The sequence below is a fragment of the Copidosoma floridanum genome, unplaced genomic scaffold (assembly GCF_036245765.1).
Source record: "Copidosoma floridanum isolate Cflo_tuat_1 unplaced genomic scaffold, Cflo_Japanese_pri ptg000025l, whole genome shotgun sequence".
In the NCBI taxonomy this organism is placed as follows: Eukaryota; Metazoa; Arthropoda; class Insecta; order Hymenoptera; family Encyrtidae; genus Copidosoma; species Copidosoma floridanum.
Genome location: NW_028321902.1, coordinates 7,542,092 through 7,555,551, shown reverse-complemented (window position 1 = coordinate 7,555,551; position 13,460 = coordinate 7,542,092). Strand labels below are relative to the sequence as shown.

General features: G+C 35.3%; 2 protein-coding genes across 2 annotated transcripts in view; both read left to right on the top strand.

Annotated features, from left to right (window-relative positions):
- LOC111642810 (IQ motif and ubiquitin-like domain-containing protein) overlaps window positions 1-1,855 on the top strand; it is a 32,650-nt gene extending 30,795 nt beyond the window's left edge. The window contains exons 6-8 of the mRNA XM_089595510.1: window positions 107-477; window positions 1,246-1,439; window positions 1,513-1,855. Of these exons, the coding sequence (XP_089451636.1) occupies window positions 107-477; window positions 1,246-1,439; window positions 1,513-1,855 (908 nt within the window). The remainder of the gene's footprint in view (window positions 1-106; window positions 478-1,245; window positions 1,440-1,512) is intronic.
- A 7,906-nt stretch (window positions 1,856-9,761) lies between these two features.
- The window catches only part of LOC106642829 (IQ motif and ubiquitin-like domain-containing protein), a 32,650-nt gene continuing 28,951 nt past the window's right edge, over window positions 9,762-13,460 (top strand). Inside the window, exons 1-3 of the mRNA XM_089595508.1 lie at window positions 9,762-9,962; window positions 10,691-10,744; window positions 11,567-11,771. Of these exons, the coding sequence (XP_089451634.1) occupies window positions 9,762-9,962; window positions 10,691-10,744; window positions 11,567-11,771 (460 nt within the window). The remainder of the gene's footprint in view (window positions 9,963-10,690; window positions 10,745-11,566; window positions 11,772-13,460) is intronic.

Sequence of the window (13,460 nt, the reverse complement as noted above, 5' to 3'; positions counted from 1 at the left end):
AATAAAGCTTGTTAATTCTCAGAATGACGTTTCCGTGTATTTATAGCGTAGCGACAAATTTAACAAAAAAGTCCCTTTTTACGAGCACTAAAGTACAATCCCGTAGGTAACAACGCAGGAAAGCAGCCAGTAAGCATCGACACATTGAGCGTCCAGCGAGCCCGCGAATTCAAGGACGTGTACGATGCCCTGCGGACTCCGGACGACTACGACGACAACAACAAGCAACAGTGCGACCCGAGCAACCGCGTTGAGCTCCCGTACTTGGTCAAAAGAATCGCGTCCCAGCATACATGTGCAGCATCGACGAGCCTCGAGAACTCGATAGACCAGGAACTGTATCTGCTGGAGCAGGCTGCCTCGCCGTCCTCGAGACTCGAGCCGCGGCGTCTATTGAGACACCTGAGGAGCCGCGTGAGGCTCGCCTTTCTCAACCTAGCTAGAAACACCTTAGCTCACCACGACAATCGAGCCAAGGTAAGGGAACTCCCGAAAATTTACCTAGTGTGCAGTATACACGGTAATTTGTCTGGAATCAGAAAACCGTGAGCAATCCGATTTTTAGTAGTATGAGTCCAAGTTTGGTCAGACAGGAAATATTTTTAAATCAGTTGTCCTGTTTATCCGATTTTAAGTAGTGCGAGTCCAAGTAAGATCAGCCAGGGGAATATTTTCAAATCAGTATTCCTATTAATCTGATTCTAAGTAGTACGAGTCTAAGTTTGGCCAGACAGAAGAATATTTTAAAATCAGTTTTCCCATCGATTCGATTTTAAGTAGTACGAGCCCAAGTTCAGTCAAACATGATAAAAATTTTTAATCAGTATTTCTATCAAACCTATTTCAAGTAGTACGAATCCAAGTTTGGTCAGACATGAGGAAATTTTTTAATCAGTATTCCTATAAATTCAATTTTAAGTAGTACTAGTCCCAGTTTGGTAAGATAAAAGAATATTTTTCAATCAGTTTTCCTGTTAGTCCGATTTTTAGTAGTGCGAGTCCAAGTAAGATTAGGCAGGAAAATAATTTCAAATCAGTTTTCACATCAAACCGATTTTAAGTAGTACGAGTCCAAGTTTTGCCAGACATCAGGATATTTTTTAATCAGTATTCCTATAAATTCAGTTTCAAGTAGTGCGAGTACAAGTTTGGTCAGATATAGACAGATTTTTTTTAAATATAGATACACGTTTCTTAGAAATGTATCATTAATACAGGGGAAAACAATTTTTAATGAATTCGCAGGAATCAACGCGGACGCGACTGTGCCCGTCATGCGGGCATCTCAGGGGACTCGAGGCTTTTGAGACCGATCACCGCGAGCGGGTCTCGAGAACGTGTGTCGACTGCACGATTCTCAGGCCAAGGCGCCGACCTGGCCACTACCCAGATATCCACGAGAGGTTGCTCAGGGAGCTGCGAAGGCACGAAGCTGTTAGGTAGCCCCACCCTTTAGATCATCCCAAATTATTTATTTTTTCCTTACTTTAATTCCCTTTTCGTTTACCGCAGACGAGACGGTGCCAGCAGCCTTGCGTTTGTCGTGGGTCCAAAGGCAGTTGGTTACCTGGTGAATGACATATGGCACGGGCGCTCGATCTTTTCGGGGTGTGACGAGCTCGAGCGACTGCGGCTCGCGAGGCTTGACCCTCGCAAGCCCTGGACGCCCTGGAATAACCTGTTGGCGACGAGACGCGAGACTCGGATGCACGAGGTGCTCGCGAGCGATTCCTCGGGCCCACCGGATGCGTACGACGGAGAGCTGGTTCGCAAACTCAGGAGGATGAATGCACTGGCGAGACTTTACTTCAAGTCAATGGTCAGGTACCACTCAGACCCGGGAATGTCTCTGTGAGGTAGGATTTTTGTACATAAGTGTTACGACCGTAACTGCTTTTTTTTTTAATAATGCAAATGAAGCATTGTTTCTTTGTTACGACATATTTTCGTATGATCACGCATTTGATGCTGAACCATGATGATACATTAAAAAAATTAACAGTAAAGACTATGATTATGTAGTCAGGTAAATGAAAAATATAAATATTAAAATGAACAATTCAAGACTATTAAACTTCATTTAATTATAAGTCGACGTATGGTATGCAATGTTTCACTAAATTAGTTTTATTTCAGCAGAGCAGTTGCATCGCGGATAATGAAATAACAGTTGGTATTTATTTTAAATCCAACTCTGTTATAAATAGAAAAAATTTTTTTGAAACGAAATAAAACATAATGCATTTTGGCACATGTTTTTAACTTCTGATTATATCGTGCTACTAAGGTAAAAGCACCAGTACGTGAACACTTCCTCAAATTGCACCAGTAGATTGAACAGCTTGAATAAACTATTTTCAATTTAAGTGGATAAAAAAAAAAAAAATGTTTCTAACATCCTTTGATCGTTCTTTAGATAAAACGAAATTTAAATTTCAGTAAGTCTTTATACTCAACGAAAAAAAAATTATTTATTCGTGCAACTTGTATGAGGTTGCTTGTGAGACTGTTCAGGTACTGGTACCATTAGGTTTTACCTATGCCCAGTACTTGAACACATAAAAACGATTGAAATCACTGTTAATCAATAATAATAGTATGTCAAGCCAGTCGTTATAGTTTTCATAATTTGTTACCAATGAAACTAAAAAGAAATTTTTTGATTTGGTTATTTGCAATACATAATAAAAATAGAAATCAGTAGAAGGCAGCTAACATAACCTCTCTCCCATTTAATTAACATAGGATGTTCAAGTACTCGGTCAAAAATACGTATTGGTACCAATACCGGAACACACTGTTCATCTACTGGGTCATTGGTAAAAAAACTTTAAAATTAATTTATTAGTTGTACACATGACCTAGAAAAATTTTTTTGTTTTTTTTTTTAAAGGAAAAAATATAAACTTACTGGCGCAATGACTGTTTTGTTGTTATGCAAATCAGAAATTCAATAAAAATGAGAAAAAAAAGACTTTATGGAAAAAGTGTTCACGTACTGGTGCTTTTACCTTACATGAATCGTGTTCTCCGCAAGTTTTTGTTGCAGAGCAGAGATTTCTACGTAGCCTAAAAAAAATTTTTTTTGTTAAAATTTAATACCTTTATAGGAATGTGACTCTAATGCTTGTCGGTAAATTAGAATTCAAATACGTCCAATAGGTATACAAGCGAACGTCGGTACACTTTAATCATTGTATCTATAGGCGCATATGTATAGATGGCGGTACTTTTCATACAAGCACTCTCTATTACCATCCATACATGCTCTTTCTCAATATATAAGGTACTAGCAGCCCCCCGTCTCGGCTTCGCCCGAGACTTGCTAAATAAAACACCGTAGTGTGTTGACATATAATGTGAAACATTTTAAGTTCGAAAATTTACACATATTCTTGATACATCGCAAAACAAAAATCTTCTTATTGAAAACTTATTTTTTCGGAATCCATATAGTTTATTTGGTCAAATAATAAGGTGTAAAAATTAAAAAAAATAATTATGCTGAAAAGTACCGTGCGTTCTTTATGCCATAAAATAATCGGTGGCCATAAGAAGCCGTTGATTTACAGTTTCTCCCGTGTAATTCACGAAAACGGCTATTTTTTAAAGCTGTTAAGATTTTAAACCCCCAAAAAATTTATGTTAAAAAAAAATTTTTTTTCTCATATCTCACAACTTTATTACCAGAGCAACAAAGTCCTGGACCTTGAACCCTACATTTTCATTGCCACAAAAACACAAATACCTTTTCTACTTATTTAAAAATCTGAAGTAGGATCTTTAAAGATTTCAGAGATTGCTGTGAGGGTACAATGAAATGCTGATCTCCCACGTAATGGACTCTTTAGTTGTCGATTTTGACGCTGCTGTTCCAATCTCGATGAATTTTCTGCGTCAGTTTCGTGACGCCTAAGTAAAATTGTATTTATTAGATACACTTGAAGTTTTTCTTCCAATTCACCCTCTTGCGACTTTTGGCATGCTTAAAATTTGTGTGACCCCTAAAGGCTGTTTTCTGTCAACTTTGTTAAGTTCTAATATATTTGTTGGCAAAGTAGTTCAACGTCCGATGGCCCTAAAAAAGACCGGTGAGCTTCTTAAGTTAACTCTTTCTTGACTGCAGTTAACAGCAATTGTGACTGCCTGGATACCTCAGGGTGATCTTCTCTGGCTTGCTGTTGAAGACCCAGACTGATTGGGAGAAAATTTACAAAGTCCGAAGCTTTGGGGCTAGTTGTAGTGCTCTTTCCCAACGTCTCCCGGTATAACGTCGAAGATGTTGGTGTCTAAAGCACCTTTTTTATTTGCAGATTCAGTTGTTTTGGTGATCTTAGATGGGGAGATTGGTTAGTGATACTTGTCCAGTGGAGGCTGTCCCGTTGGCTCAAGTTTTTTTTCCTTCATAGCTGTTATAGGTTTGCCCAACGCAGACCTTGGAGAGGATCAGTGATTCCTGGTTGAATGCTTAGAGTCGAGAGGGTAGTATAGGGTCGTCGGTCACCGGGTTTTCCAGCCTTGCGAAGAACAACTCCGCAGGTGACGTCTGCCAGTGAATAGCTGACTTGGTTTAATAGTGCCCGTCTTTAGTTAATATAGTCTTTTAGTCGACGAATCGCTTCCGGAAATGGTAATAAAAATGTATTTGTTGGCAAGGTAGTTTACACTTAGGTGGATCCTAAAAAGAACCGATGAAATTGATGGTTAAGTAGGGAACGTAAATACTTATAATGGCCCTAAAAAGCGCCAGTGGTGAAACTTCCAGGCTATTCTTTATTATTATTCCTGATGATAAAGAGCTGGCTACGGGTTGCTTGATTCTTACCCTGGGAGTCTCGATGTACGGAGACTGTAATGGAGGGAGGTACGCCGCTGACCAAAGAATATCTCGTCTCGGGTCGTTCCCCGGATAACCAACCGCTCATCGTTAGACGGGAACATGTGGGTAAGCGCGTTGGGGACCCGACTACCAAGAAGGTAGCCGTTGTGGCTCCCCGTGCCCCTCAGAGCTGTTTTCCCTTGCTTACATTTGTAGCCACAAATTTTCTAACTATACCGGGTGGGATGGTGGGACTGCCACACAACTCTGAAGAGTTGGTGCAGAATGTGCTCTGGCTAGATATGTCTCCTGGTATTCTGGCAGACGGCATCGGTTGGATATAATTTTTTTTTTTTGATCGCACTCGTCGAAATTCAGGGTGAAGGGACACTTAGGTCCCTTCCCCTTAGAGAAAAGTGTTGTCCGTAACCGGGATACCCAGCTGCAGGACTATCACCAGCATTCTCTGTACAGCTTATTGAGCTGCCGAAGCTCGACTGTACAAGTATCGACACGCTCCGGCCTATTATAACCACAATTATTTAATTATATTGCAGGTAGCTTCGATTTTATGTCGACGCCACCTAGCGGATTTTACTGAACTAAAGTGAAAAGCTGGCGTATTTTTGCAAAACTTTGAGCTCATTACAACGGTTTTAGCGCTTCTGCTTTATATATTAGTAAGATATAAAATACTGATAATACAAATCTACATAACTTCTTTTTCAAGAAATTTTTCTTTGGAGAAATAATTAAGAACGAGAAAAAATCCTCCCCGGGTGCGGATCGAACACACAACCCCCCCCCCCCCGTTTACTAGACAGTTGCTCCACCAGTTAAGCTACCGAGGAGCTGTGCATTCACTCGCACCGTAAGTTTAGATAAGTTCTCGTTCTCAATTCTTAAGCTGTCTTTCACCTAAGCTCGATATTATAGGAATGCGACTCTAATGCTTGTCGGTAAATTAGAATTCAAATATGTCCAATAGGTATACAAGCGAACGTCGATACACTTTCTCGTTCTTAATTATTTCTCCAAAGAAAAATTTCTTGAAAAAGAAGTTATGTGAATTTGTATTATCAGTATTTTATATACCTTATATATTACAAAAGAGCATGTATGGATGGTTATAGAGAGTGCTTGTATGAAAAGTACCACCATCTATACATATGCGCCTATAGATACAATGATTAAAGTGTATCGACGTTCGCTTGTGTACCTATTGGACGTATTTAAATTTTAATACCTTTATGTTCATAAAGAAGTCTAAATGAGTCTTATATATTCATATTTTTTCTGTGAACTATTATATGATTAAAAGCAAGAAATAAAAGTTATCTCCTCCACCCTTAAATACCTGTCCTGTACATTCAACAAGTTGAATTGGCATTATTTGTGTGGCTGTAGTGTACAAACAAAACAAACTTTCAATCTTGTATAGCAAAGAATCTTATACAATCTGATAATTGGACCACAAGGATAGACTTAAAAAATAATTGAGATGTGTTTTGGAGAATAATTGTATTTTACCCAGTTTTTTGTTAAAAATTTCAAAAATTGAGTAATAATTTGCCGCGGATAGTGTGGGAGCTGTTCAGTGTGCGGTTGTTAGTCTCTACATGGCAAAGAAAAAATTTAGTTGTACAATAAATCCTCAAAATAAGAAATGTTACTTTATACACTGGACGTAAAAATCACTTTGTAGTTTTATTTTAATAAATTATTTATTCTTAATCAATGCATTAAAAGGTTAATTCACGCTAAATACTCATCATACCTAAAAATATTAATATCATATTTGTTATTTTTTAGACCGTTATTTTCTACCGGCTCTATGAGTGCTCGATAATCTATTTTGAGATTTTATTTTGTTTTATTATCGTTTATTAATTTTTTTTTAAGGGGGCAGAAGAAAAAAAAAATCTAATAAAAAGTGAATTAAATATTCAGGCTGCGTGCGACTGCGGGACAACTCGAGTATGCCTCTGGACATGGGCCCTTTCGCGAGGCTTCTACGCACAATTCGTACAGATAAGCCCGAAGGCTTGGCCGATGCAGTTTCGGTGCCAGATCTGCGACACTTGATGCTTACCATCTGGCACGGGCACTCGGTGCTGAGCGAAAGCTCGCAGCTGGGAGATTTGCGTTTCCCGCGTTACGAGCTCGACCAGCCCTGGAGTTCTTGAAACTGTGTGCTGCTCACAGAGGACGAAGCTGAGGCCCACTGTTGCGTTGGGGGTGGCGTGGGGGTACTACTCGGACCATCTTAAACGGAAGATAGGCTCAGCATTTTGGGTCACGAGGATGGACTTTAAGTAAAAGTCTTTTTTATTCTTTCTTTTTGTTATGATTTTGAAATTAAGGTATGATTTAATACATATCAACATAGAGCAGGCAATGATCATTAAAAGAACAACAATAATAATAATAATAATACCAGTAACAATAACATTTCTTTGCAAGTTAAAGATATTAAGTTAACGTAACATAAAAAACCCATTGAAATTTTTTTGCTTACTCAGATTTTTATTATTAATATTAATATTATATTTCATATAAACTTAATAGTACTTCTTAAAAAAGTTTATGAATTGAAACTTATGAAAACCGACAAAATAGTCGTATTTTATGGCAAATGTGATATTATTTATTTTCTTTTTAAATCTCTATCTCCTTTTTACTTATAAGGATGTATATTTCATAAAATTACATCGTTTTTTTCTAACGAACAGAGGCCTCATTGTATTTGAAGGACGCATTGATTTAAAGAAAAAGAATAATGGACCGTGACGAGCAGAGAAGACGTCTCTACTACGGCAGAATCGGCCAAAACAACGTCAAATACAATAAATTCGTGAAATATCAGCCAGTCAATTTACTTTTTTTTATAGTGTGTCCGTTTATTTATTACCGAGAACAGTGCCAATAGAATTGACTGGAAAGCCATGCACATGGACTTTTGAATCTTGGGATAATATTCTTGAATATTTATCATAAATCAATTCAGATTCTCAAGGGGCATTAAGTAACAATACAATAATTTACAATATTTACTATGATGGATTCGTAAAGAAAAATTAAGTTTATTCAGTAGTTTTTCAGTTCTGATACCGGAAATACACGCAATTGGAGTAACCATTAGTGATTCCTCTGCCAGATTATAAGCTGATTAAATAACTCTAAGTACATTCGAGAATCAATAAAGTAAAATAGCTAATTTATAAAATTGAACATTAAATTTGGGGAAAAAGAGTAGTGACAAGCAGATGTACTTTGAGATTTAAGACCTAGAAAAACGTCTTTTAAACTTGAGAATATCACAAAATAAAGATGCCGACCACAGAGAAATATTATTAAAGGGTACTCAACAAATAATATCAAGAGTAGATTAATCTGCAGTAGAAGTCAAAATAATATCACTAGTCTTAACTGACGAGAGACTGGCGTACGTGCACAAAAAAAAAAAAAAACATGCAAATAGAGGTTAAAACATCGAGCACGCTATTCGTAAACGGGAGTACAGCAAAGGAAATAAAACACAGGACCTATAAACGTCGATTATACACGCTTGATAGGAAGATCTCTGAGTTTTCTAACGCCGTCGAGCAATTGGTCAGTTTAAAAGAGATTATTGTAACGTATTGTGACTCATCAGCAGCAACGCACAAGATTAGGAATTCCATCTAGTCGAAGCGAGTGCGGCAAACGAAGCTATGATCACGGAAACTATAAAAATGAATCCAAGGGCAGAAATAAACTGGAGTTGGGAACCGCATTCTAGAAGATACTGTAGGAAAAACTAACGTAGGTGCAGGTTTACCGAGCAAAAACGAAAATAAGAGGAAGGAAGAGAGTGACCGAGAGGTTCACCAATTATTTATTGTGAAAAAAATATATTGAAAAAAATATAATAAAAAATAAATAAGTAAAAGCAATTCAACAATATATTCATACGTACGGCTTCACCTCCCTGGTATATATATTTATTCAACCTTCTAGTAATAGAATATGACTTAATTTTTTGGATTTTAATTTCCTTTCTATCTATTATTCTAGTGTTGTCACAATTATTATACATTATAAAAACTGTATAAGAATAATATTTTCCAGATCTTTATTTTTCTTTATAATATAAAACCTTATCATTATATAATCCTGTAACTTTCAAGTTAATGTCTTAAAATAGTAAGTCTTTCTGTACATCTTAAAAACAAGCAAAAATTACTGTTACAAAAAAATTAAATGAAAAACAAGATTAAAAAATGTCAGACTTCCTTAACACTTATGAAATTAATGCAAAATTTAGGAAAAAATTGTTGTTAAAATAATCTTCAGACATAAAAAAAGGAAAATTGTAGGAAAATATAATATAGCAATAATAGATCCTGAGGTTCATTAACAATTTCTGAAAGTTATTATTAAAAAAAAAATTGTTGGGTAAAAAACATTAATCAATGATAAAAAAAATTCGTAAAAATAGTAAGTCTGCAACATTTAAAGGTACTACAATTGTCCTACAGGTTCAATCGATCATATCACTAAAATTGATGTAAGTTTTGATCAAATCAGCACAATTATAATTCCTTTTCGATAACGGCAATTTTTTGCGTCGTTATTAATTTCAGAAATCATTTATGGCGATGATATACGAAAAAAAGCGTGCTCTCTTCTACACATTAATAAAGTTTTTAAATCTAAAGACAAATCAAACTTATTGTTTGATTAACTTATCCCAAAAAATATCATATATACATGGAATAGTGTTGACTAGTTCTTCTTTGTTTGTGGGCTCTATACCGATGCACGTATCTTGCTAAATACGGCAGTGATGTCACGCACGCGACACTTAGTAACACTAGAATCTACTTTGGTTTTCGTCAGTGACTCTTCAGACTTTTTCAAACAAGCATTTGCGCTGTTATATTCTAGTAGTTTTATAAAAATGAGTGATTGGGAAGATCCGATTACTGGTGCAACTAGACCGGCATCAGAAAATACTATGTATTCATGTCATCTGGATATGATAACTATACGCAATTCCTATTTGAAGAGCATGGGTCATCAGATCACGTCTCCTAGCAACATATCAAGAAAACTGGATGTTGAACTCAGCGTGGATTTGTCATCAAAGTACAATGCTAAAGTAAGGCCATGAGCTAGATACTCAAATATAAATTTATTAATCAAAATGTATATTAATAAGTAAAAACTTAAAAGTTGGCTTTGTTTCACAATGTTTTACAGACAGCAGTTTCGGCAGTTACGCCATTGTCAGATGCTCGACACACACGATGTGTATGTCGAGCATCTGACAATGGCGTAACTGCCGAAACAGCTGTCTGCGAATAATAAAACATTGTGAAACAAAGCCAACTTTTAAGTTTTTACTTATTAATATACATTTTGATTCGAAATGTTTCACCAACCCCCAAGCGAGAAATCAATTAATAATAAATTTATTGTACCCTCCTCCAAAAGACGACATTTCGTCTCTGTTTTCAGGAACGAAAGCGCAACATTCTTTTCCGGTGAAACTTGCGTTCTATGCTCATACGAAAGTGTTTTGTTACTATTGCATATTCATTACCTGTGCCCACGGCTCGGGATAAAATTTATACGCAGATTTAGCCAAAATACTTTCATAAAAGGCATATGATGCAAATTTTACTTGAAAGGTTGCTACGCTCTCTATCTTAAAAATTTTGTTGAAGGGAGGTAAAAAATTTAGTACGCTACACGGAATAAAAGTGCGGTATCAAATTTGGGGTGTTCGAACGACCCGATGGAACTATACCGTACTATTGTCCCTTGGGGCGTATAACTTTTATTTTTTTTATTCCTTGAATACTTAATAAAGTGGTATATTTGTAGGCCGTGAAAAAAATTGATTGCACGGAATTTATCATGGATTCAGTTAACGTTGTCGTAAGTATGAAGTTCTTTGTTTGTATCTTTTTCTCGTTTTTTTTTTTTTTTAAATTTTCAATTATATAAAATCCTGCAATGATGATCGAAAACTTTTCGATATGGCAATATTTCTCTTAATTGAGTAAGTATTTCCGTAAATAAGAGAGTATAAAAAATTGGCCGCCAACGATCAGGCTTATGAGCAGCTTGCCTCGCACGATTTTAAGGTATAGTAATATTTACTAAGGTGGCTTTCTCGAACACAATTGCCTATCTTCCCCTTATCCTCCTCCCAGTAACCGAAGGCCACCCATCATCCCTTCCCTCGTCCCTTTTTAAAGTGTTGAGTGCCTATCTTAAGTAGAGGACCATTGTGTAGTAATATGCAAAAAATACATATGTGCGTGTGAATCTGCGTTTTTCTTTCCACTGCTTTTTTCATCTATGCGGTCCCGCAAATGGCGTCTTTAGCTACACTCCGATACTCTAGGCAAGGTGATCACAAGCCTACCCTTTGACTGCCAATTTTTTGATTCCTTCTAATTGACCAACTGATGAAACGTTACACATCACAACATTGGGAATTTGCAATAAATATTCTGCTAAGATTGTAAAAGACTGGAGCCGTAATATTTACAATTTTAAGAACATACAGTCATAGTACATTACGCAGTTTGCGAGTGAATTAAAAATGCTTCAGGCTTCATATAAATAAATAGTAAATATAAAATCTAGGGCACTTTTTAATCTCCAAACGTAGTGCGTATACGATTTTACGTTTCCCTATGCTCGGAAGTAAAAACTTCTAAGTGTTAATAAAAAAAGTATGTTGAATTTTAGGTCACTGATGAATCCATTTCAGTATCGGGCATTAGAAAAAATAAACAAGACGACGACTCTGTAAATGCTTTCCCACAACTCATTATAAAATATAACATCCCAGATGAGTGCGATGTGGATAGCATTGAGGCAAGACTTTGCTCTGACGAAGTTCTATGTATCCGGATTCCTGTAAAAATTGAGTCAGTTGTCGATGTACCAGATTGTAACAAAAATTAAAAATATCGAATGATTCATTGTTACAGGCAATAAAAGAAAATGTAGCAAGAAAAAAAATAAATAATGACGTTTTATTATATAATCTATATTATTTACAAATAATTAGCTAAAACGATTTTATTTATCTTATAGTTTTAATCACATCAACTTAAAGTTAAAAACACAATTCAATCTTTTTATAATATAAAATAATTGATCCACTTTTTACAGTCGTCCATTTACTGTCCAATAATGTTAAGATCAATTTTGTTGTCCAACACTCATTTCAGATACTTATAACTTGAGAGTCTACTGTAAAAATACCTGTTATGTAGTAAGCTTTGTAGAAAAAATTTTGTTTTAAGCACTTATATCAGTAAGTATTATAATGATCTGACCAACAAACAAAATTTTAATACACTTTGTTAGCGTTCATCAGCAGTATAAATTTTTAGTTCTCAGATTACATCTGTTATCAAGTCATTGATTTTTACTCGCAATTGTCTGATAAGTTTAATTATATTTTATGTATTAATAAAAGGCATCTCATTAAAAGTTTATGGTTACAGTTCCGTATTTTTTTAGAATAAATTTTAAGAATGTTATCGTAATGTTTCATTTCTTTTCGAAATTATTTATAAAAACTTTTTCATTTTTACAAAAAAAGGAGTAGAATTTTAGGAGGTCCAACTTTATTTTCTCCCTTTTTTGACTAAACATAGGTTTACACAAACGGCTCATTATGGATCAATTGCGAACAGTGAATTAGGAAACACTGTTAATTTCTTTCACAAACGCTTAAAAAAGTTTGTGCGAGAATTCTCTTATTAAAATCATTTAATCTGAAAATTAATTTTTGTAGTTTGCTGTATCGATTTAACCGTCTTATGGGGTATAAGGCCACAAAGGACGTGGCTGCGTTTCCCTGTACTGAGAGTAAACTAAAAATGGCTTTCCATCATTGTACAAACGGTTGGTTTTTTTTGGTTTCCTTATTTTCTTGATTTTCTTACATGGTTTTCTCACTAAATACAATATTAACAGCTTGTGATACTTTTCAAATAAAAATATGATTAAGCTAAGGACAAATCCACTTAGTAAAAATACAAACAGTGGAGCGAGCTTAGTAATGCAAAATGATGTAAATGAAACTTCTTTTTAAACAAGATTTATTCTGCGACGAAGAGCCTTTATCTTTCGAGACATTATTCCATTCTCCCTGTTCTTTTGCAGGCTGAAAAAAAAATTGTTAAAATTCTTGAAAAATAATTTTTTACTCACAAATACTTACTAATGACTCAAAAATTTATGGATTGGATCTTCTTTTTTTAAAGCAAGGCCTCTTTTTCTAGAATTACCTAGTGGAATAGCATAGACTTTGCAACGTGAATTTAAAGTAACAGAGCTTGATATTATATCAGCAGAATAATAAGCCACCTTCTCGTTGCATATCTAAAATTTTAAAAAAACTTTAAATGATTAATACACTGAAAAATAATCTGTTTTAATTTATTATATCTTTGTAGCTTTCAAAAACTTTCGGGAATCGCTCTGATGTGTATTAGCCTGTAACTAGTGTACCAGCTTGTAATTAGTACGTTGCAATATTTAACAATGTCTTTGTATTACTATTTTTTAAGTAAAATTCTTTGGATATTTATAATAATTTTTTTCAAATAGATCTTGGGGACAAAAA